This window comes from Rhinichthys klamathensis, unplaced genomic scaffold (assembly GCF_029890125.1).
Source record: "Rhinichthys klamathensis goyatoka isolate OS25496 unplaced genomic scaffold, OSU_Roscu_1.1 h1tg000062l_1, whole genome shotgun sequence".
In the NCBI taxonomy this organism is placed as follows: Eukaryota; Metazoa; Chordata; class Actinopteri; order Cypriniformes; family Leuciscidae; genus Rhinichthys; species Rhinichthys klamathensis.
In genome coordinates, this window is record NW_026606606.1 from 739,565 (window position 1) to 760,774 (window position 21,210).

At 39.6% G+C, this 21,210-nt stretch overlaps 1 protein-coding gene across 7 annotated transcripts in view; it reads left to right on the forward strand.

Moving 5' to 3' along the window:
• Positions 1 to 21,210, forward strand: part of LOC130084376 (ankyrin repeat and SAM domain-containing protein 1A) — a 117,920-nt gene that overhangs the window by 52,712 nt on the left and 43,998 nt on the right. For 6 of the 7 annotated variants that reach the window (XM_056249777.1, XM_056249774.1, XM_056249772.1 and 3 more), the window contains 6 exons: positions 854 to 1,026; positions 2,503 to 2,559; positions 4,387 to 4,507; positions 5,905 to 5,948; positions 6,564 to 6,663; positions 13,152 to 13,645. In XM_056249777.1, coding sequence (XP_056105752.1) covers positions 854 to 1,026; positions 2,503 to 2,559; positions 4,387 to 4,507; positions 5,905 to 5,948; positions 6,564 to 6,663; positions 13,152 to 13,645 — 989 coding nt within the window. The remainder of the gene's footprint in view (positions 1 to 853; positions 1,027 to 2,502; positions 2,560 to 4,386; positions 4,508 to 5,904; positions 5,949 to 6,563; positions 6,664 to 13,151; positions 13,646 to 21,210) is intronic. The other variant, XM_056249778.1, reaches the window with a different exon arrangement.

Here is a 21,210-nt window from a genome sequence, read left to right on the forward strand (position 1 = left end):
CGCATACTGACCTAATGAGTAACATTATGAGAAGAGCTCTAGCCAGACGGGATTCAAACTGTCGGCCGAAGACCCAAGTTTAGTTTAAAGATGAAAAATGTACCAAGCACAATGTTCTCTCACCATTCCTGATTTCTAACACACACTCACAGCGTTCGGCTGGTCTCGAGTCTGTCCGAGCAGAAACTAAAGCTGCTGTTCTCCGTGTGTTTTTCCGTCGTCTCCGTTCGCCTTCATATGTTACCTGCACAAGCTTATTTGGCCCATTAGATTGAAAGATGTGAAAAAGCCCATTCACTTCCCCGCCCATAGACCCTCCCCTCACAGAAATCAGGACAGAAGTGGTTGAAAGTGGACAAAAGAGACGGACTAAAGCACCAGGTGTAAACAGGGACTAAATTAATCGTTAATTGTTTTACCATAGAAATGCATAATTTCGATTTCAAGGGAGTGAACAGCTCTGTCTAGGACGTCGTCTAGTGATTACGACAAGACGTGAACGCACCAATACTACTTTTTGAAATGTTTTATCAATGCATATTGTGTTCTAATTTACTTTTTTATTATTATTTATTTTTAATTACACCATTATTCCATCCTTAATATTGTCTTGTTTTAAATTTTGTTTGGTACATTTCCTTGTATTTGGTCAATTGTATTTTCTGGGGGGTGAACATTAATAAATGAATGAATGAAAATGAATGCCATATTGGAGTTGAGTCCGGCCAGTGGCATATCCTGATATTCGGACTCTCTCAGCGATACTTTTTTGTCTCCCTCTCCAAATACAAATGAGGCTCACTGTATCCTTTGCTGTACAGATGTTGTAATGTGTAAGTGTGTGTTTTCACAGGAGAAATGGAGCAGCAGGTCAGTGAGCTCATATCCGGTTTGTCTCCGCCCCCCGTGGAAGAGAGTCCGTATGAAGCCTTGTTTGAGGCCTCCTCGTGTCACTCTCTCGACAGCCTTGCCAGCGGGAAGTCCTCGGACAGAGACTCCGGGCGGCCCGACAGTGAAGCCGGGAAGGTGAGGATTCGATATACGAATATTTCTGTCTTTTGAAATCCTTATTGGTTGAAATCAACCTATTAAACAGGGTATAAATGTTTCATTTTTATATCCACTGCCTGGCAACAAAAAAAAGTTACATGATAAATGATGGAGTGTGTAGCTTTTACTTTCTTAAACAACCATGTAGGAAGACACACCATGGCCATATTCCAGGATGATAAGATTCATCAGGCTCAAATTGTAAAATAATTTCTGGGAGGAGCATGAAGAATCATTTCCTCTCATGAATTGGCTCCTCTGAGTCCAGACCTTACATTCATTGAAAGACTTTGGGATGTGCTGGAGGAGACTTTACAGAGTGCTGGACTCTTGCATTGTCAGTACAAGATCTTGGACAACAATTGATGCACCTCTTTATGGATTAAATGTTGTGATGTTACTTTTTATCAAGATGTGCATCAATGAATGTAAGGTCTGGACTCAGAGGAGCATCGATTCATGTGTACAAAAGTATTCTTCATGCTCCTCCCAACCATTCTTACACAGTTTGAGCCTGATGAATCTTGACCTTGTCATCCTGGAATATGGCCATGGTGTGTCTTCCTACATGATACAATCAGGGTTAGAAGAACTGTTTCCGAACGTATTACTTGCTAGAAACATAATAATCACTACAATGATGATCTAATCATGGACTCTTAAGCTTTTGCCTATTTATATCCAGACAGCGAGGTTTTTTTGGCCGGCAGTGTATATGAAATTTTATTCTCAATTCTATATGTAAGAAATATGCTAGCAAAGGAGGCAATTCCGATGAGGAAATGTAATTGATATTTATAAAACCGCAGTTTTGACTCTAGAATCTGATTGGATGAGCCTCGTCCCTAAGTCTTCATTAAATACAAATTAATGCACTTGTGGCGTAAACATTCAGTTAATGAATTATTTTACTTAGCAGAAGAACTATGATTATTATGTCAATATTTAATTATACATTTAAGATCTTTATTGAACTTTAGTATATTTTATCAAATTGTTTTTGCCTTCTAAGCAATAAATGAAATGATGATGCAATGTGATACAGTGCGCACAGTTTTATTGGTCGGTTGCGTTAGTATTGTTTTCAATTACTTTCTTTTCAGTCGCCTTCTGTGAAATCTGAAGATTTGGTGTAGTAGTTTCCTCCACTAGATGGAGACTTTTAATTACAGGTCCATCATGGTGTTCACTTTGAACTTCGGTAACACTTTATTTCACAGTGTCCTTTTTACACACGTTACATGTAGTTACTGTAGTAATGACTATAAATTATGCAACTAACCTTAAAAATAACATGTAGTTAACTATTATTACACAGTACTTAAATGCATAATTACACTGTAACACAGACACCTTAAAATAAAGTGTAACCTAAATTTCTTCATGTCTTTCTTTTAAAAAAACAAAGGTTTCACCATGTTTGATAGTAAATGAGTTGAATGTTTCTGACAGAAAGAGCACCATCCTCCACAGAATCAGTCTGCACTGGAAGAGGAGCTCAGCTCGGAGGTAAAGTCTCTGTTCAGACTTCCAGTGTTTGGTTCACATTTCACATAAAATCAAATAAAGTCTGGAATCCTTGAAGAATCCCTCTGGAAGAACAGCCCGGTGATTCCACTTGGCAGATGTGATTGACCCTGGTGTTTCCAATATCAGTAGAGTAGTACTTTTACTTGGGAATGTTCACCTCTCTGTTTACTTCATTTCAAATCTCTTATTTGTTTCAATTTCTCTTACAAAAGAAGTGCTGTGGATGTATCATTGTGGTATTTAGCCATGACCATGACTCAAAATGCATTCATTATTAGCATGTTGCTAAGCTAATAGCTTTATACTCTATAAACAAAAATACAACTTTCCAATTGGTCATGAAGCAGCCATTTCCCTTCGCTTATTTACCATAGTAAAATTAATATATCGAGTGTATTAGTGCCCGCCCCCTTTTTCAGTGGCGATTGTTCCGATATTTAATTTTTCTCATAGGGATTGTAAAATAGTCTTCGTTCAAGAGTTATTTCAGCTGCTAGGTAAATCACAACACCACTCTATATAACACTACAAACCTTGATTTGAAGCAAAAAAGTTTTTGAAAATCTGACAAAAAGACAAAGGTACAAGAACTACAATCCCATAATCGAATTAAAAACGATGGAGCAATATTAAGTTACTTATTACTAATGTTGATTATACGTATAAAAGCAATGTGTTTTTAAGTTTATTGCAAAATTAGCATTTTACAAACATTTCAGTATTTTGCTGGTTTCAACTCTTGTTCCTCTGATTGGTGGAATTTGCTGTACAGCATTATGGGTAATGTAGTTTTTCACCATGAATTCTGCTGTTAAACACGATTATTTTAAAAGTAAGCTGAAATAATGTGGGCCATGGATTAACAAACTCGTAGCTCACAGGAAGGCACTCTTTAAAGGTTTATAAACTACCTTTCAAAATCAATATCTATTTCCCTCTGGAAGTTTTTACTTCTGGAACCTGACTGTTGATCTCTATAATGAATGTATGAATATATCTACAAAAAACTAATTGCCACAAACTGCAACAAATACATAGTAGGTTTTCAATGGCTAATCAACATAAAAAAAAGAGTAATTAATAATAATAATACCATGGAAATATAGTGAATAATTGCCATGATTTTTACATGGTACACCCAGCTGCTATAACATGTCTTTAAAAAAATGAACCTTTTTTGTTTGTACTTTATTATCTATATTTAATTTGTACATGAATCATTGGCGGCAGTGCACAGGGCGGAGAGCAGAACGATGAACATTGTGGCGGAGAGGCTGTTGAATCTGTCTTTCCACTCGCTGACTGCCGTTTCCGCACGTCTACCCAAATCAAACAGCATCCTCATGAATATTAATGCTGTGGGTGTCTGCAACACACAGCAAACCTTCTGTCTGAAAGACTCAGGAGCCCATGGCCAACACTAACACACTCCGGCTCGGTCTCTGTGGCTGGATGGATACAGAGATTCAAAGCTTTACAACTCCTCAAGAGTAGTAGGCTAGACTTTCCAACGCTTGTTTTATACGTTCATGCAGTGTCAGCATAAATGATCACTCGCTGGACTGTGCCATATAAATGACAGACATTCAGACTCTGTTATTAGAAAGGTCATCTTTTTCAAAGTGCTGCTGCTCATAAAGCAATACGGACTGTGAATGAGCGATTGCTTTTTATGCCAGTGTTTTCTGCATGAACTGAGTCTCTCTCTCTCTCTCTCTCTCTCTCTCTCTCTCTCTCTCTCTCTCTCTCTCTCTCTCTCTCTCTCTCTCTCTCTCTCTCTCTCTCTCTCTCTCTCTCTCTCTGCAGGCGGCTCACACTAACAGCAGTGTGGATGAACGCGTCGAGCCCCTGGAAGAGGAGGACCACACATATGAACTGCTAGTCACCGCACAGACCAAAATCCCCAACAACACTCAAAACAAGAGCGGTATGGACACTCTTGCACATTTCCTTTGGCATGGTGATGTGGGTCGTCTTCGTCTTCGATGCGGTTCTGAGACCTCACACAAGCTTTATAGATTAACCCCACCACTTTGTTTATTAAACATGAGCCAATTTGCATATACCCCTCATAAATGATACTGTCATCACTGAAAACATGAACTACAACGTTATGCTATTAGATCAGATGTTACATCTAGTCGTTCTTTGAAAGAATCAAAAAGTGATTTCAGAACATTGTTGTTATTGTAAACTAAGACTATTAAAAATCATTTTTGTTAATTCAAATGAAGCTGAAACGAAACAAAATATTGAAATGTCCTTTAAGCCGGCTCCTCCCCCCTAGTGGGCGCTGTCATGTTTCATATTACAAAACTTACTGCACTATTTTACAATCAAATCTTTTTCAAAATTGACTAAACGCATATCGTCGGAAAGGTCTGAGACTCGAGGTTCCATATTTGGTGACTGTTTCGTGATAGATCTGATCTTATGACACAAATGTGTTAATTTCTGAAAGAGGAATTAATTTTTTAAAAAAATCAATGGGTTTCACCAAAACTTTTGTGACAACTTCAAATATAGAACACGATCTGGTTAGACATATGGCTTTGATTTTATACCAATTTAAGAGTCCAAATTTTATATATATGTGTGTGTGTGTGTGCTCTTGTTTTTATTACATTGTGAGGACCAAATGTCCCCACAAGAATAGTAAAACGTGAAATCACCTACATTGTGAGGACTAGCCAATGGTCCCCACAAGGGAAATTGATTAATGAACATACTTAATGATGTTTTTTTAGAAAATGTAAAAGAGCAGAACGTTTTCTGTGATGGGTAGGGTTAGTGTGTGTGTGTGTGTGTGTGTGTGTGTGTGTGTGTGTGTGTGTGTGTGTGTGTGTGTGTGTGTGTGTGTGTGTGTGTGTGTGTGTGTGTGTGTGTGTGTGTGTGTGTGTGTGATGGGCAGGTTTAGGGGTAGGGTTAGAGTAAGGGGACAGAATATACAGTTTGTACAGTATAAAAACCATTATAACCAAACCATTACCACGTCTATGGGGAGTCCCCACAAAGATAGTGGACCAGACATGAGTGTGTGTGTGTATTTACGTATATATAGTGCATTTTCACATCTATGTTCAAAAAGGTTAAAAAGTAGAAATATAAAAAGAAAACTAATAAAAATGACAAAAGGGCAACAAAATTACTACAACCTAAACTCAAATAAAAATGAAAATAAGCTACTAATGCTAAAATAACACTGTTTCAAATGGATAGGGAATGTCTTAAAAGTGAAGTCAATCGATATATCCCATATTTACAGGATGTGGCCTTCTTTTCGTTTATTTTCTCGTTGACATAACTTGATGTCTTTATCTCCAGATGTGGACATCTCAGCCAAGTCTTCCAACAGTGTCCTACCTCAGGTGAGAAATATTGATTATTAGGCTTGTCCCAAAACCTCGCTGCCTAAATCCTGCATAGGCTTATAAGGCAACATCCCACTGCTATGACACCTCATAAGCGAGTGATTTAAAACGCTTTAGGCAATGCTCCGCACAAGAGACTCGACTCAATGCATTCCAGCAGAGTTTAATATCAGCATGTCGCTAAGCTAAAAGCTTGATACTCTAAAAACATAAACCTATACAGCACACACAATTATTTGGTGAAATAATACATTTTTAGCAAGATTTTTCAGTATTGAATGAAATAAGCTAATTTATAATCAACATTTCTCTTGTTCGCCTTCTTGGATTGCCTCCTTTGTAAAAGATACTGTACAGTCAACTGTCTAGAGTTACCCATGATGCCTTCAAATCCTGCCTGCATAGGAAGCTTTAAGTTTTTAAAACAGAGTTTTGTTGTTTATTTACTTTTTTTCAAATCTGTTACGCTGTCTGAACACTGTCTAGTGTGCAGTAGCCAGTCAATTATCATCTGTATGCAGCATCTGGTGTGTGTGTGTGTGTGTGTGTGGTTGCACATCTGTTAAAAGCTAGACATTCGTTAATGTGTGAATATTGGTGTTATTGTTGCAGCGAAAGACCGCCACACACATTGACCTACGACCTCCAGCGTCCAACACAAACACTCTGCAGCCGCCTGCTCCTCTTTTTAGCACAGGCCAGACGTCTGGAGGTAAGTGTGTGCATATGTGAACGCTCGCTTCCTAATGTCACCGTAAACACTAAGAACTGGCCTTTACAATGTTGCTGCCATAGTTGAATAACAGTATAACAGGTTAAGTGACAGCTACGATTTAACAACCAAATATCTATCAAACAAATTAGACTACTTACTCTTTGAAATGCTTGATTTCTGTCTGAGACTTGTGCTTTTGGGCTGTATTTAAAGGGAACATTTATTTTATGTATTATTTATGCATTATTGTCATTCCTACGGAGCCCCTGAAGGGACATGGGGAAAAAACTTTTGCATTTGCTTGCTAAACTTAAGCTTTCTCTGACAAGATGATCTTGGCATTCACTCACATCAACTTTTGTGATGGAAATAATGAGGTAGGAAAAAAAAAACAATTCCATCACAGGTCTTCCAAATTCTGTATCAATTTTTTACTGTGGAACGCAAAATCAGAAATTTTGAAGAATGTTCACGCTGCTCCTTTCCATATAATGTGGAAGTAGTGCCGCGTCAAGCTCCAACGACAAAAAAAACTCCTCATCACCGTTAAAACACACTAAAAGTTTTCTAAATTTTCATTTTTGGGTGAACTATTCCAAAATATCTCCATTTGTCAACAGTTTTGGAGCAAGAATGTTGGTAGGATGGTAACACAAAAGTGGACATTTGTCCAGTGTCCCTCTCTGATCCTCCTAAAGTCGTCACTCAGAAATCCTTGCCTAACTTAGAACAATGTTTACTCAGTGTAACACGACTCTAGTTAGCATTACTGGTGTAGAGAAATGCCATTACGGCTTAGTTTCACTCTAAAGGTGAAACTTGCGCACACATAAAGCCTTTATATAGTGGCATGGTATAAAGTTCTTGCTCTAATATGGTTGGATTTTCATAGCATTGGTACGTGTGATGAATGCCAGTGGAAGTTATATGGAAGCCTCGTGTTTCAAAACAAACAGCAGAGCGTCTCTCCTCGTCTCGTTGCCCTTCTCGTCCCTTCGCTTCATAGACCTCAGCTGCCACCTCCACTGTCGTGCTGCGCTCCGCACCTGTCAATTACCCTGCAGGAAATCAGTCTGTAGACACACACCCAAATCACAGGGTGTAAGCTTGTCATATTTCTCATGCCTGGCTCTCACAGTGGGAGCGATGCGTTGATGTATTGAGGACTTGAAGGAGGTTCTGACCTTAGTGCTTTGGAGATGAAAGCTTCATCCTGAGTGCAAAAGCATGTGTGTTTTAGACGTCCCTTCCCTGTTTTAATAAACGCTTCTCACCGTTGGCACGCAGCTCCGAAGCGCTTAGCACTTAGCTGAGGAGATGCAACAGCTGAGGACTGTTACCCTAGAGCTTTCTGACGGGTGACATTACTGCAGCTCATCAGATGTCAGCACTGCTCAAGTGTGCTTGGATGTGTTCAACTTGCTCAGTACAACACTATATGTACATAGAGCACAGCCTTCTATTTAAAAAAAATAATAAATGAGTGAAATAATGGAGATTTTTCCTAGTAGTAGTGTGGTGCGTGCGGGTATGGCGTCATTTTTTGGACAACCGGCAGTTCGCATCGCACTGGCTCCCTCGAGAAAAACCCAATAGTATTTTTCCATAGGCTTTTGGATTAAAGTAAAAACAAGCTCTGTGATCAGCAAAAGTTTATGACTCTTGCACGTTTTGTCCATCAAGATAATTATCACTGATGAACACACAGGCTATAAACGAACTACACCACGGTCACATGACTTCAACGTCACCGTCACTAAGCTTCCCACAACTCGCGTTTGAGTTGGAATAGTTTATAAGAGCACAATTATAAGCATAACGAGGCTGTAAAAGCGGACTGAGTTGTCCTGTTCTGCGTGATGGCGTTTAATCTCCTCGACAGCCTCTCTGTAGACCCATTTAGCCACTTGTTAGCATCCGCCTTTTTCAAGACACGTAGAAGCTTCAGAAAATCATGAGTGGGGTAATCCTGATGTAGTTTATGTCGTATATTAAAGGTGTAAGTCTGTCTTGAGCTTCTGTTCACCGCAGACCTTATTCCAGCCATTTAACCAAAACCCCATTTACTGTAAAAAACACATTGACTTTGGGACGATGGAACCAGAAGTGCTAAATTAATAACTCCATTTCGGGTTTTGGTTAATAACTCCCTTTCATACCTGCACCACTCTATAGACCTTATGCAGCACCGCCTCTTCTCAGCGCTGCGCTCGTTGTCTTTTGTCTTCTGGTTTGTATTTGCACTGCGATCTTACGTATTTATGAATGAGCTGCCCGTTTTAAAATCTTCCCGATCTACTGACATTTGTTATGACACCCGCCTCAAACATAACTTTCGTTACCTCTACAATTAATAAATCACTAGCTAATTACTTTTCGACAGCGATGCCATAGACATATACAGAGCTAGTTCAAAGTTCAAAGACAATATTCTAAAGATGGATGTGCGCTTGTTTCTCTGGCGCATACGGTCTATAGTAGCTAATGTGCTATATTATGTAAGTTTGTTTTACAACAGGAAAATTATGATAAATGTTATTAGATGTACTTATTTCATTAAATACTGATCATGATTTGAAAAAAAAAAAGTTCTAGACAAAACGCTTAAACCCGCTTAAGCTGATTGGTTTGAGATTATCTTCCAGACCAGCCAGCCTGAGTTTGGAGAACAACAAAGACCAGTTAATCATCTTGGGCTGGTTCAAATGTTTTGTCATTAAAATCTTTTACATCTGTGCTATTCACTTTTAAACATGTTACAGTATGGCATTGTTGGCAAGATGCTAACTTGAAACTCTGTTTGAATTGACTAAGTGTTAGACTTGTGTTATTCACATGGGACCGCTATTTGTGTGGCGTGTATTTAAAGGGTTTCAGATCCGTTTCAGCTCAGTTAGTATGCAGCTTAAGTTGTACATTTGTTGTTGCTAGGTGAAATGTTTTGAAACTTCTCCAGTCATTTCAATAGGAATCTGCACAATCTACATTTTCCTGTGAGGGCGAAACATTTCCAGACAGATTTCACTCATGAAGTTAGTTATGCGACCGACAGAAAGCTGCTTGGCTTGAAAGTGACTCCTGTGTGAGCAGTGCTTCATATTTTTCTCATGAAATTTCACAGAATTTTCGCTAACGTAACCTTAAAATGTTAAGTAGACAGCAGATTGCAAGGTGCTAGGTTTAGAAACAGAGCTATGGTGTTCTTTGGCTTGAAACATGTCCACAGTGCTTTTATTTCATTGAACATTGGATGATTTAACCACTGCATGCATGTAGTTCCTGGAAACGGACATGTTGTTAGAGTAAACATGGAAAAATGCTGTCAATGTGTAGTGTTGATGCTAAAGCCTTGGGTTTGGATGGAGAACAGCACTGACTTCATCTTCTCTATTGATTTAAAATGACGTCACAGACTGAAGGCCCAATCTGTGTGTGTGTGTTTGGGTGTGTTGCATGAGAAAGTGATTAGACTCATGGTTCTGGTCTTGTGTGTCTGAATGTCCCTCGGCACACGTTGAGTGGGCGGTTTATTCTCTCATAATTCCTTGGATTGCTTGAAATCTTAAGCTCTCAGGAGAGAGTTGCTAAGTTGTAGTTTATTGTAAACCAAACATTAGCGCTGAGATGATGTAACTTCAACAGAAACTCACATTGCCAAACTTAACGGACCTGGTTTAGCTTCAAGATCCAAATTTTTCGTTGGTAATCAAAAGGTGATTGATGGTGTGGTGTGAGAATGTTATAGAACTTGTTCAGGTCAATATCTGCCTAATTTAGGGGGTTCTACCATATGACAGATTAATTTGTGTTTGATTGTTATTTCCTTGTCATCAACAACGTGAGATTGTTTTTTACACAAACCATGTACGATTATATGGATAGTTGCATTGCATTAAATGGGATTAACATTTCACAATTAACACATGTGCCTTATCAACTGCACTAAAGCAGGCATTAGCATAAACTGTCCAAGTTTTCTCTTGTAATTGTACTTGGAGGGTTGGGCAAAGCGTTTAAAATCTCGATATTTCCCCGTTCCGTTCGACAGCTGCTGTACTTGCTGACTGAAAATGGTGTTTATTCCCAAGATGTCCACACAGTGAAATGACTTGCTTTGAAAAGGGATTTTGGTTTAACTGTCGACATGTTTATAGCTAGTGTAATGGAGGCCAGCTAGTAAGAGCTGTGCAGGTAAACTTCCCTCCCCTGGCCTTAAGTGGCACACTAGTGGTTGACGCTAGAGCAGGGGCAGCCAAACCGATTGGCTATTGTTTTCAAGTAATCCGAGCACCCTAATTAGGTGGTTCAGAAGTGTCTGATTACAGTTGGAGTTAAACTCTTGCACTGGAGGCTGTGCTCTTTACAGTCCTTGTTAAGACCGCCTGCCTCCCATGTTGGTTGACCCTGGTTCAAATGCCGCTCTGAGCAGTACGAGTAGGACCATTTACATTGGTGCCGTGACCCAGGTGGAAATTAGGTTTAGGCGGGTTTGTGTTACATATGCCTGCTAGTAAGTTAACCCTTTGGGGGTTTGAATCCCACTCGGAGTGGGAGGACTAGTTACACTAGCTGCCGGAATAATAATAAATCCTGTTTAATTGCACCAGCGAAGTTGTGATAGTGTCACCCCCTTGAGGTTTGTTACTTCCAGTATTGAAAGATTCAGGTCCAGTATTGTACAAGTGTTTTCTGTATGTTTGTATACTTGCATACAGAAAGTTTCTGACCTTAGGCTCTGACACGGCTGACTTGGTTTTCTGGTCACCAAACACCACATGCAACACTAGGATATCTTGCTGGTATGGTGGCTGTTTGCCCAGCCATCTGGGTCATATCTGAATCCTAGGGTTGGATTTATCTCATGGTCTGTGTTTGTGTGTTTGCAGTGTTCTGTTTAAACCAGAAACAGAGTCTACGCAAGAGCACAACCACAGATGTGAATGTTAGCCAACAAGTTGCAATTGTACATTACCATACTTGCCTTTTTTGTAAGGTTGCTATAGAGTTTAGAGTTTAGTCAAGCTATTATTCGAGCGATCTGTGACAATTCCCGTGTGCAGCGGCGGCGTTGACCGTACATGGAGCGCCGGTTTGGGGTTAACCCAGAGCATGGTGGGATAATTTTATCAATGAAGTTGTGTTTACACCGGCACGCGCATGCCCAGTGTTGGTGAATGGTCACGTGATCCGCGTTTTCAGTCGTTTTAATGTGGACGGAGATCAATTCTAATACGCAGCTAAAAAGCTGGTGTGGACGGAGATCGTATTCGTTTTAATTATTCGTTTCTAAACTAAAACGCAGTAGTGTGGATGGGGCCTGAGTAGCTACTATATTTAATGAAAAATTTGCGATAATTAAAAAAATATGTTCTATATAGTATGAATGTGTGTAGAATGGACGCACTACATCCGCCATGTTGTCATTGTCACGTGACTTGGAGGCGTCAGTTGTCGCGTCAATGCCATTCACAAATCCCCTCCCGTGGCCTCATGGGATAGTAAAGTGTCCATCAGATTCACACTTCAGAATCTCAGTGGAAGTAGTAGGTCATCCGGGGACTCAAACCCAACAGTTTATGTATGAATTCGGACACACTACTCATTTAACATACCGTTTCCCTTTACTATATAGTAGGGAAGGCATCTTTGGATCTATAAAAATAACTTTTTCTAACTAATTCAGCAAGATCTTTTGCTCCAGCATAACAGTAGTTGCACTTATAGAGAAAAACGACTATGGAAGAAGGCGATTTGCACTAACGTACGCTATAGTGCTCCCTGTGGTAATGCTGAGAATGAAACTCTCTCTTGAAATCAAGCTAGCAAAGAAGTGTTCATGTCCCTGCCTATAGTATGTTTCAGGCCAGAGAGAGAGTGCAAGAAGAGGTCTGTAAGTGTGCTACTTCATGACAAGGATTTTTTTTTCACAATCACGAAGCAGGGATTTAATTTTTAAGAACCCAACGCAGAGCGGTGTGGTAAAGAGGTGTTTGTGAGTAAGAGCGAGTGTGTTTCTTTCACAGTCATCTCTGTGGGATCCTGTTTCAGGCTTGCCAATCATAATGAAGGGAATCCTTAGTGAGGCATAACTTCTCTGGAAGCAAGCCTTATAAAGCTGTCTGCTTGTTAGCAGTACGACAGAGAGCGAGAGAGAGCGAGAGAGAGAGAGAGGGAATAGAACAAGCAAGTCACAAACAGATCTCTATGGAGAAATGTCAGCTGCTTATACACTGCGCTTGGAATTCTGTAACTCTGGCACTTAGGAATTGGTGAGCCCAACTTTCTTTCTTTCTTTCTTTCTGCATTTCTTTCTCTCTCTTTTCCTGTCAGAAAACAATAACAGATCTGTTTCAGGCACTGGACAGTAGTAGAGTGGGTGGATTCATGTTATCTGGACTAGATATTGCTCCACAATCTGTCTGTAACCACAACCCCTCTCTCTCTCTCTCTCTCTCTCTCTCTCTCTCCCGTCTGTTCCCTAACAGAGAGCTCATCGCATGGTCAGGATATAAGCGCTGCTGTTCCTGAGCAGTTCACTGGTCTGCTTCACGGTTCCTCGCCGGTGGTCGACTGTCGGGAGGAAGCGTTCAGACTGCCGTCCTCTGCAGGGAAGTCCGGTGAGGCTTCAAACACTTCCACATCGGCGAGCTCCGCTCCCCATCCCAAATCAGCGGTCACCATAGAAACCATTCTCCAGGACACTGACCCCAAAGCTATCTACGCCACGGTCCACAAAGAGCCGCGAGATTCGCCGAAACGCAACTCGCCGGCCCGCGATCCTCCGTTGACGAGAAGGATGCCTCCGCCGGGGTATCTCAAGCTAGCGCGTAGCCTTTCCAAGTCCGACTCCGACCTGCTGGTGTCCCCGCCCGGTGAGGAAGAGACGGGATTGGGTGGGAGAAGTGAGTCCGTGTCCAACTGCAGCACCGCCAAGAGAAGGCTGGAAAAATCGCCTTCGTTCACCTCAGAATGGGACGAGGTAAGAGCTCCCCCAAGTGGCCTGGATGTACTGTCTTTCTTACATGCTATACGACACACAAAAAAAGGAAATAATCATAGTTTCAGACACCAACATTTTTGCAAGAAATGGTATTGAGTGCCATTTTCAAATTTTGGCTGAAAGTTTGAAAATGCATTAGTTCAGGATGTTTGAATGTGAAATTGTTCTTTGTTGTGTATTCTTTAGCTCTTTGTTGCTGTTGTGAACTGGAGAATTTGCTATAGACAAAAGCCAGTTTGTTTGAGATTCACTTAAAGATCATTAGTTTTAGGAACTTTTGTTTCGGAAAAGAGTTTGATTGAAGTCCGTATTGTGTTTGAGGAATTTTTTAGGTTTATACAGCTATTATGAAAATATTATTTAATACTTTAAATGTAGCTTCAGCCTGGAATATGAAATGTCATGCCATTATTCTAGTTTCAGTTTAGATTATTCAAATATTGTACAACATTTTATTAGTTTTAGCGTAAATAGTATGCCGATGAGATCAGTTGGGGGAAGAATGTGTTGTGATCACTTTTACAAATATATATAATTTAGACTTATTCCTAATTTAAAAAGTACTATTTTCAGTTCCAGTTTTCATGTGGGTGTATTACTGAAGGTAAATCTTTATTTTAATTGCAAGTGTTTAAAACGGATATAATTCAAAGTGTCTGATATTAACTCTTTCCCGCCATTGATGGACTTTTCCGGTTTTCCCTGTTATATGGTAGGGGGCGCTATTACACATCCTCTGAAAGAGTTCAGAATCTCCTGATCAAAACACATGCGAAGGAGGAGCAGAAACAAGCGATATCATATGCAAGCAGATGCATTATGTAAAATAATGCGATCAACATTCACTGGGTTTCGATTCAAATTTCAAGAATCGATTCGATTCCGATTCTCAAGATCTTGAATCGATTATCATTATTCGATCCGATCCGATCTGATCCGATTTTCGAGATTTAGATGAGTTTTTTTGTTTTTTCCAGCTGTTACCTGAATTACAGGACTGTAGTTATGCAACATATTGATACTATTAGGCTATTATAGACATTTAACTGCTTGTTTTGAACTTCATGCATGTGTATTGAATGTTAAACAAGTTCATAATGATAACAAACAAGACCGTTTATCGTGGTGATGTGTAGCCTACAGAGGCGTCGCACCAAGGGCGGCGCCAGATAATTTTTAACGCAGGTGCTGAGGGGGTGCTAGATCATTGACAGGGGGAGCTGCGCAATTAGCCTATATATATATACACACACACACACACACACACACACACACTATTATTTAAATGAGCAAAATTTATGATGAGATGTGCTCCAGTTCACGTGCAATGCAATCGCGCCCGCGCCTCCTTATCTTTATCATATTGTCTGCTATATTTGCTTCTTATTTCAATTGGTTGATGAAAAATTTATTAAAATTAAGATACAATTTATACAAAACGAAATTCACTTTAAAAAGGCTTTCTACAAAACAAAACTTAATTTATACTTAACATAAAACAAAAAAATAACAATCCTTTTCCTTTAAATCCTCGCTTGTCTGGCTTATGCTACTCCGAGCAATGTCCGAACTTGGTATTTTGAGCACTTCTTGCATTGTTTTTGTCTTTTCACGATTACTTGCTTGGTTTAGTCCTCAGTTGAGTTGCTTTGGATAAAAGCGTCTGCTAAAATAAATGACTAAATGTAAATGTGTAAATGTAAATTTAGTGGTCAAAATCATGTCTGACCCATCATATCTTCCGATATATCGCGCATCTTACTCATGCTGTTCAATTTCCATAATCAGCATAGATGTAAAAAAACAAACAAACATTATAATATTTTAACAAAAATGAAATTAAATACGCTTATTTAATGGCTACAACACACATATAGTGGGCCTGACTCTCTAAATATTGAAACAATTAACATTACAATGCTGAAATGCAGTTAATTAATAGTAAATGTTAACTGATTTAATTAAGTGTTACCGTTTTTTTATACACCGATTCAAAGGTCTTGCTGTGTACTTTAATAACCAAACAATACTAAATACACCACAGGTCTCGTGAGTTCAGTGTTGGACATGTCAGTTGTTTTAACTATCTATTAAAGTGAATGGTTAAAATGAGTCATTCGTTTGCGTATGGGACGTGTCATTAGTGGACGTCTACGGCACGCTTGTGTGGTTATCTCGGCAGTTTGGACATCGCAAGATTTGCGTCAATACAGAAAACATATCACTGGATAGGTTTTTTCGTTTATTGAAATGTGGTTTAGGTCAGCTGAATGGGCGGAACGCTTTTTAGAGATAAGCTAGGCAACGTGTTTTTTTTAGCACAATTCACACACCGCGGTAATTCAGGAGAACAAATTTCCAAATGCTCCACGTGAAACTACGGTCTTCCGACCTTTTACTATCGTGTCAATTGATTTTGATTAATATGCGCGAGAAGTGTTTGAAGACGTGAGAGTGCGCGCGGCCGGGGCTCTCTCTCTCTCTCTCTCTCTCTCTGCTCGTTAAGCGCCCTGTCATGCGCAGCAGTCATTCTATTCTACATCACTCACCGATCAAAAAAGGCTTTGGCGGGACAAAAATTTGCCGTTATTATGTCGAAATACCGAGATATTAATTTGAAATAATGACTTAATATCTCGAAATAACATATATTTGAATATAATTTATTCCAGACATTATTTTGGGGGGTGCTATCGGGGTGCTTTGGTCTTTCTTGGGGGTGCTGAAGCACCTGGTAGCCCCTCCCTAGCGCCGCCCATGCTTCGCACAGACAGTGAATGAGAGAGATCGGCAGAGCGCGTGCGATTACTTGCGTCTGTCTTTGAAGTCATATGTATTCGTGAAAAAGGTTGCCGTGTCAAAGGAAAGCGAAATATTTGTCATATCATCCTTTTAGCGTTCACGTCACGGGTATTTACCATAAATGCGCGTCAGGAGCAGCGCTGGTCAGCATTCCACAGCGCGAGGAAGCCGCGGGGAAATAAAATCAGCGAGTCACGCATTGAATCAATGCCACATTGGTCTCTAATAAGTGAAGCATCAGCTTCAGCGTTACATGCGACGCATTGCTGCTCAGCTGAGCCTTGAAAAGTGGAACTCAAAGTTAAAAATAATTAACACCTTGTTTCATTACATCTCTTTTAATGAATCAGCTTTTTTTAACGTGTTCGTTGAATGAACGAATGACTCACTCAAAGCCCGTTGTTGTAACAGTGTGCGCGCTGAGTGAAAGCCTTTCAATGCGCATACAGGGATCTCCCGGCAAGTTAAAGTTCCTATTATTAAATCGATCCTCTGAGTTACGGATCGATCTTTAGAAATTAATATGAAAATCGATTCAGAATTGGTGAATCGATTTTTTCAACACAGCCCTAAACGGCATATAAATCAAAACTGCTGAAATGTCGACCCAGGACGAGCTCTAGGACTGTGAAGCTCTGGGTGTTGATGGACTCGATCTACTCCATCTGTGTTTTGATCGTCGTCCTGAATCTGATCCGGACGTATTCTTTTGACAAAAACACAATTTTCTCTTTTCTTTCTTGTGATATATTGCATATTCAGATATTCATACAATAAAATATTCTGGTTGCCTTGAAACTTTTGTGAAAATGCTGGCGGGGAAAGAGTTAATGGCACAGATAATTGTTAGTCGCTGAAGTCCATTGGGAAGTATGTATGAGATGCAGGGAATGAATGGTAAATGGTGACCTTTTCAGTCTATCATTTCTCCCTGCGCAATGACTTAAAGGGAAATGTAAATGCAGAATTGGTTTCATACAAGCCATCCTCTCTTCCAGTGTAATATCTTATGCTGTCTGACAGCTTTTGTGGAATTTAAAGCTGAATTTGTTCTTTCCGTGTAACACGGTATTGTACATTTTCTGTGGGTGTTAAAGGAATGCTCTGGCTTCAGTACACCTCATCTTTGTTATTGAAGTTATTCCCGGTCTTTCCTGGTAAGTTTCACACAGTGTTCAAGCGTGGATACTTCCAAGATTGGAGGTGTTGTAAATTCCTTGTTTACATGGAGCTGAGCAGATAGTTTGCCAGACAATTGCCTTGAATCAGCAGAAGAACATAAATGTGTCTCTTTCCAGTGGTATGCATATGTTCACTGTCAAACGATGAAAAAAGGCAGACAGCAGTCTAAACAGAAGACATCTGCTGTGTGTTTACCTGACACTAGGTGCACGATAAGCACACTCAGAACAGTAGTCCCACTGCAAAACACAACTGTTTGCTTAATAACACACTTTTTTTAAATGAATGTAAATGTTTTAATAAAATTGAGTTTCACATTTCTACCTACAGTAAACACAATGAAAGTGAACAATGCTCACGCCCAAGTTGAAGTTTTTAACCCTAGCTGCAATTTCCGCTGTTGATCGAGCTTAACCGACCATTCCTTTAAAGATTGCATGTCCTGTTTGGCCATTTCTTTAAGAATGTGAAAGGAAATTTCTGGTCTGTTATCCAATCAGAATTATGGTGTGTTCACGTGATATGGTAATTGACCCTTCGCAGGGAGCTTGATTGACAGGTGATCTGACCAATCATACTTCGCCATCCGCCATTTTGTCCGACAAAGCAGTCAGAAGAGTTAGTAGATTAACATGGGAGGATTTGAACTTGAAAAACGTAATGTACTGACGCCTTTCCGCGGTTAAAACAACATTCCTTCTGATGTTCATTCATGTTTATTTGATGCTATAAATGAACTAGACGGAAGAGATGATCGGATCACGAGCAGCTTTAACTGATGGTCTACAGCGATCTGTCATGACACATTAAAGAGCCACAAAACGGTATTTATTGTTTAAATTTCTTTTTAAAAAAGACCAAATTTGAAAGGTGAGACTTTGTTTAATATATTTCATATCAAAAGTAACCGAAAAGTAACCTGGTCTGTCCTGGCTGTCCGCGATGTATTTTTCACTGCGTGAGAACATTTCGGACATAGCGACAGTAACTAAGGGGGGCGGGTCTTTGCGAACGGTCAATTATGGTAAATACCAAAAGCCGACGTGGAAAATGCACATGAACACCCCCTCATGTGGTATTTTCCACTGGGAAGCTCGTAGAACATGTTGATGTACGAGTTGCCGAGATGAGATAACCTTTGACCTTTTCAAAATGGCGGAGAACAACGCGAGAGTCAAGACTGGTAAAAATACGTACTATTCATCATGATCTAGAAAATATACAGCATATTATTTACCGTTTGAGTTTTGATAAATCATTGTCTTGCTGTAGCAGATGACTTAAGCAGTTTAAAATAGTTTTAGCTAAATAACAAGTCTGGATCTCCATCTTTCTACCACATTACGACAACAAAAGCACTTGAACGCAACACACTGGTAAATACCAGTTCACAAGTGGAAAATATCATATTTTCCATAGCACGTGAACGCACCAATAATCTTTCGCCATTACCGTAGCTTTGGCTTCAATCTGAAGATCTAGACATTGGATCCAAACCCTCAGGGACTCATGCACAGTTTCCATCAGCTGGTCTTACACTCTTACAGACGAGACGGTCACAGGTAACAGAAGACTGTTGCCAAACACGCTCTGGTTCCACTCAAGTGTGCCAATTAGGGATATATCGGCCACCATATCCGTATCGGCTGATATGTGTTCGTTTTTAATGTTATCGCTATCGGCCTGATAAGAAAATTTGGCCTATATATTAAAGCCGATAAATAATGTATGATTTCCTTCAGCTGAGACACTTCAGATACGCACTGTTTGAACTGCTTGAAATATGATTGGAATCACTTCAAAAAAAGGAAAATACAGTTCAGTGCAAGTCTGTCATATCGGCTACATAAAATTATAATAAGAACATTATAATTGTGTGTTTGGGACATGGCAGAATTTTATTAAACCTTTAAACAGTTTTTGGATCTGCTAGAATAGAGGGTTTCGTAATGATCCACGCTGTGACCAAGCTTTTCTAATCTTTATCATGACCTTATCACCATGACGATAACCTTACTCTGTGGGTCAGGACAGGAGACACGCCCTCTATACAATAACAGCCTGATCGGGACGTGTTGAAGCGTCACCTGTGGGGCGTCTTCATTTGAGACATTTGATGTGAAGTGACGAGAGGTCAGGGAGAAAACTCTCCTGCTGATAACAACTGTGATCTGTTCTTCATTTGTCGACCTGTGCTTTGTCCTTTGACTTGTTTTCTGTTTTTTCTTCTTCTGCCTCTCCGCCTCTCCCCCTGTTCGGCATGTTTCTGTTGCCAAGCATCTGAGATTTGTGTGGGATTTCTCCAGTGTTAGTCATAACACACACTGTCTCTATTGCTTTCCCACTCTGTGTCCATGTTTGTGACTCTCTCCTGCCCTCTGCTGGAAAGGCCTACATCTATCTATCTATCTATCTATCTATCTATCTATCTATCTATCTATCTATCTATCTATCTATCTATCTATCTATCTATCTATCTGTCTGTCTGTCTGTCTGTCTGTCTGTCTATCTATCTATCTATCTATCTATCTATCTATCTATCTATCTGTCTGTCTGTCTGTCTGTCTGTCTGTCTGTCTGTCTGTCTGTCTGTCTGTCTGTCTGTCTGTCTGTCTGTCTGTCTGTCTGTCTGTCTGTCTGTCTGTCTGTCTGTCTGTCTGTCTGTCTGTCTGTCTGTCTCCTGTCTGTCTATCGTGTCTCTATCTATCTATCTATCTATCTATCTATCGTGTCTCTATCTGTCTGTCTGTCTGTCATCTATCTATTGTCTCTGTATCTATCTATCTATCTATCTATCTATCTATCTATCTATCTATCTATCTATCTATCTATCTATCTATCTATCTATCTATCTATCGTGTCTCTATCTGTCTGTCTATCTATCTATCTATCTATTGTCTATCTATCTATCTATCTATCTATCTATCTATCTATCTATCTATCTATCTATCTATCTATCTATCTATCTATCTATCTATCTATCTATCTATCTATCTATCTATCTATCTATCTATCTATCTATCTATCTATCTGTCTGTCTGTCTGTCTGTCTGTCTGTCTGTCTGTCTGTTTTTGTGTCTGTGTCTGTCTATCTATCTATCTTTCCGTCTATATGTAGAAATATCTTTCTATAGATATTTCTATATCTTTCTGTCTATATATCTTTCTGTCTGAAATCAATCAGATTGTTTGTTCAATATAGCGTTTCAGAATATTATTAAGAAACGGGGACTTGTGAGGAAACAGAACTAGTGTTTTCTGACGACAGATTGATTCTCTGTATGTAAAAGGGAAACTGTAACAGCTGTGGTTGAAGGTCCTGCAGCTTCAGTGAGGAACAGCAGCCGACATTCACTTTTCTCCCTTTGGATCTGTGTGAATCTTAATAAACATGCTTTTATTGAAGAGCCTCAGCAATTGCTTGATAGTTTCAAACGGTGATACAACCGAGTCATCAGGAAATCAAAATCCACTCTTTTCACTTTCTGAATGCAATGAGTATCCAAAGTCTGAGTAAACATTGAAAATCTGATTAAAACCTGAAATCAAATCATCTTTCA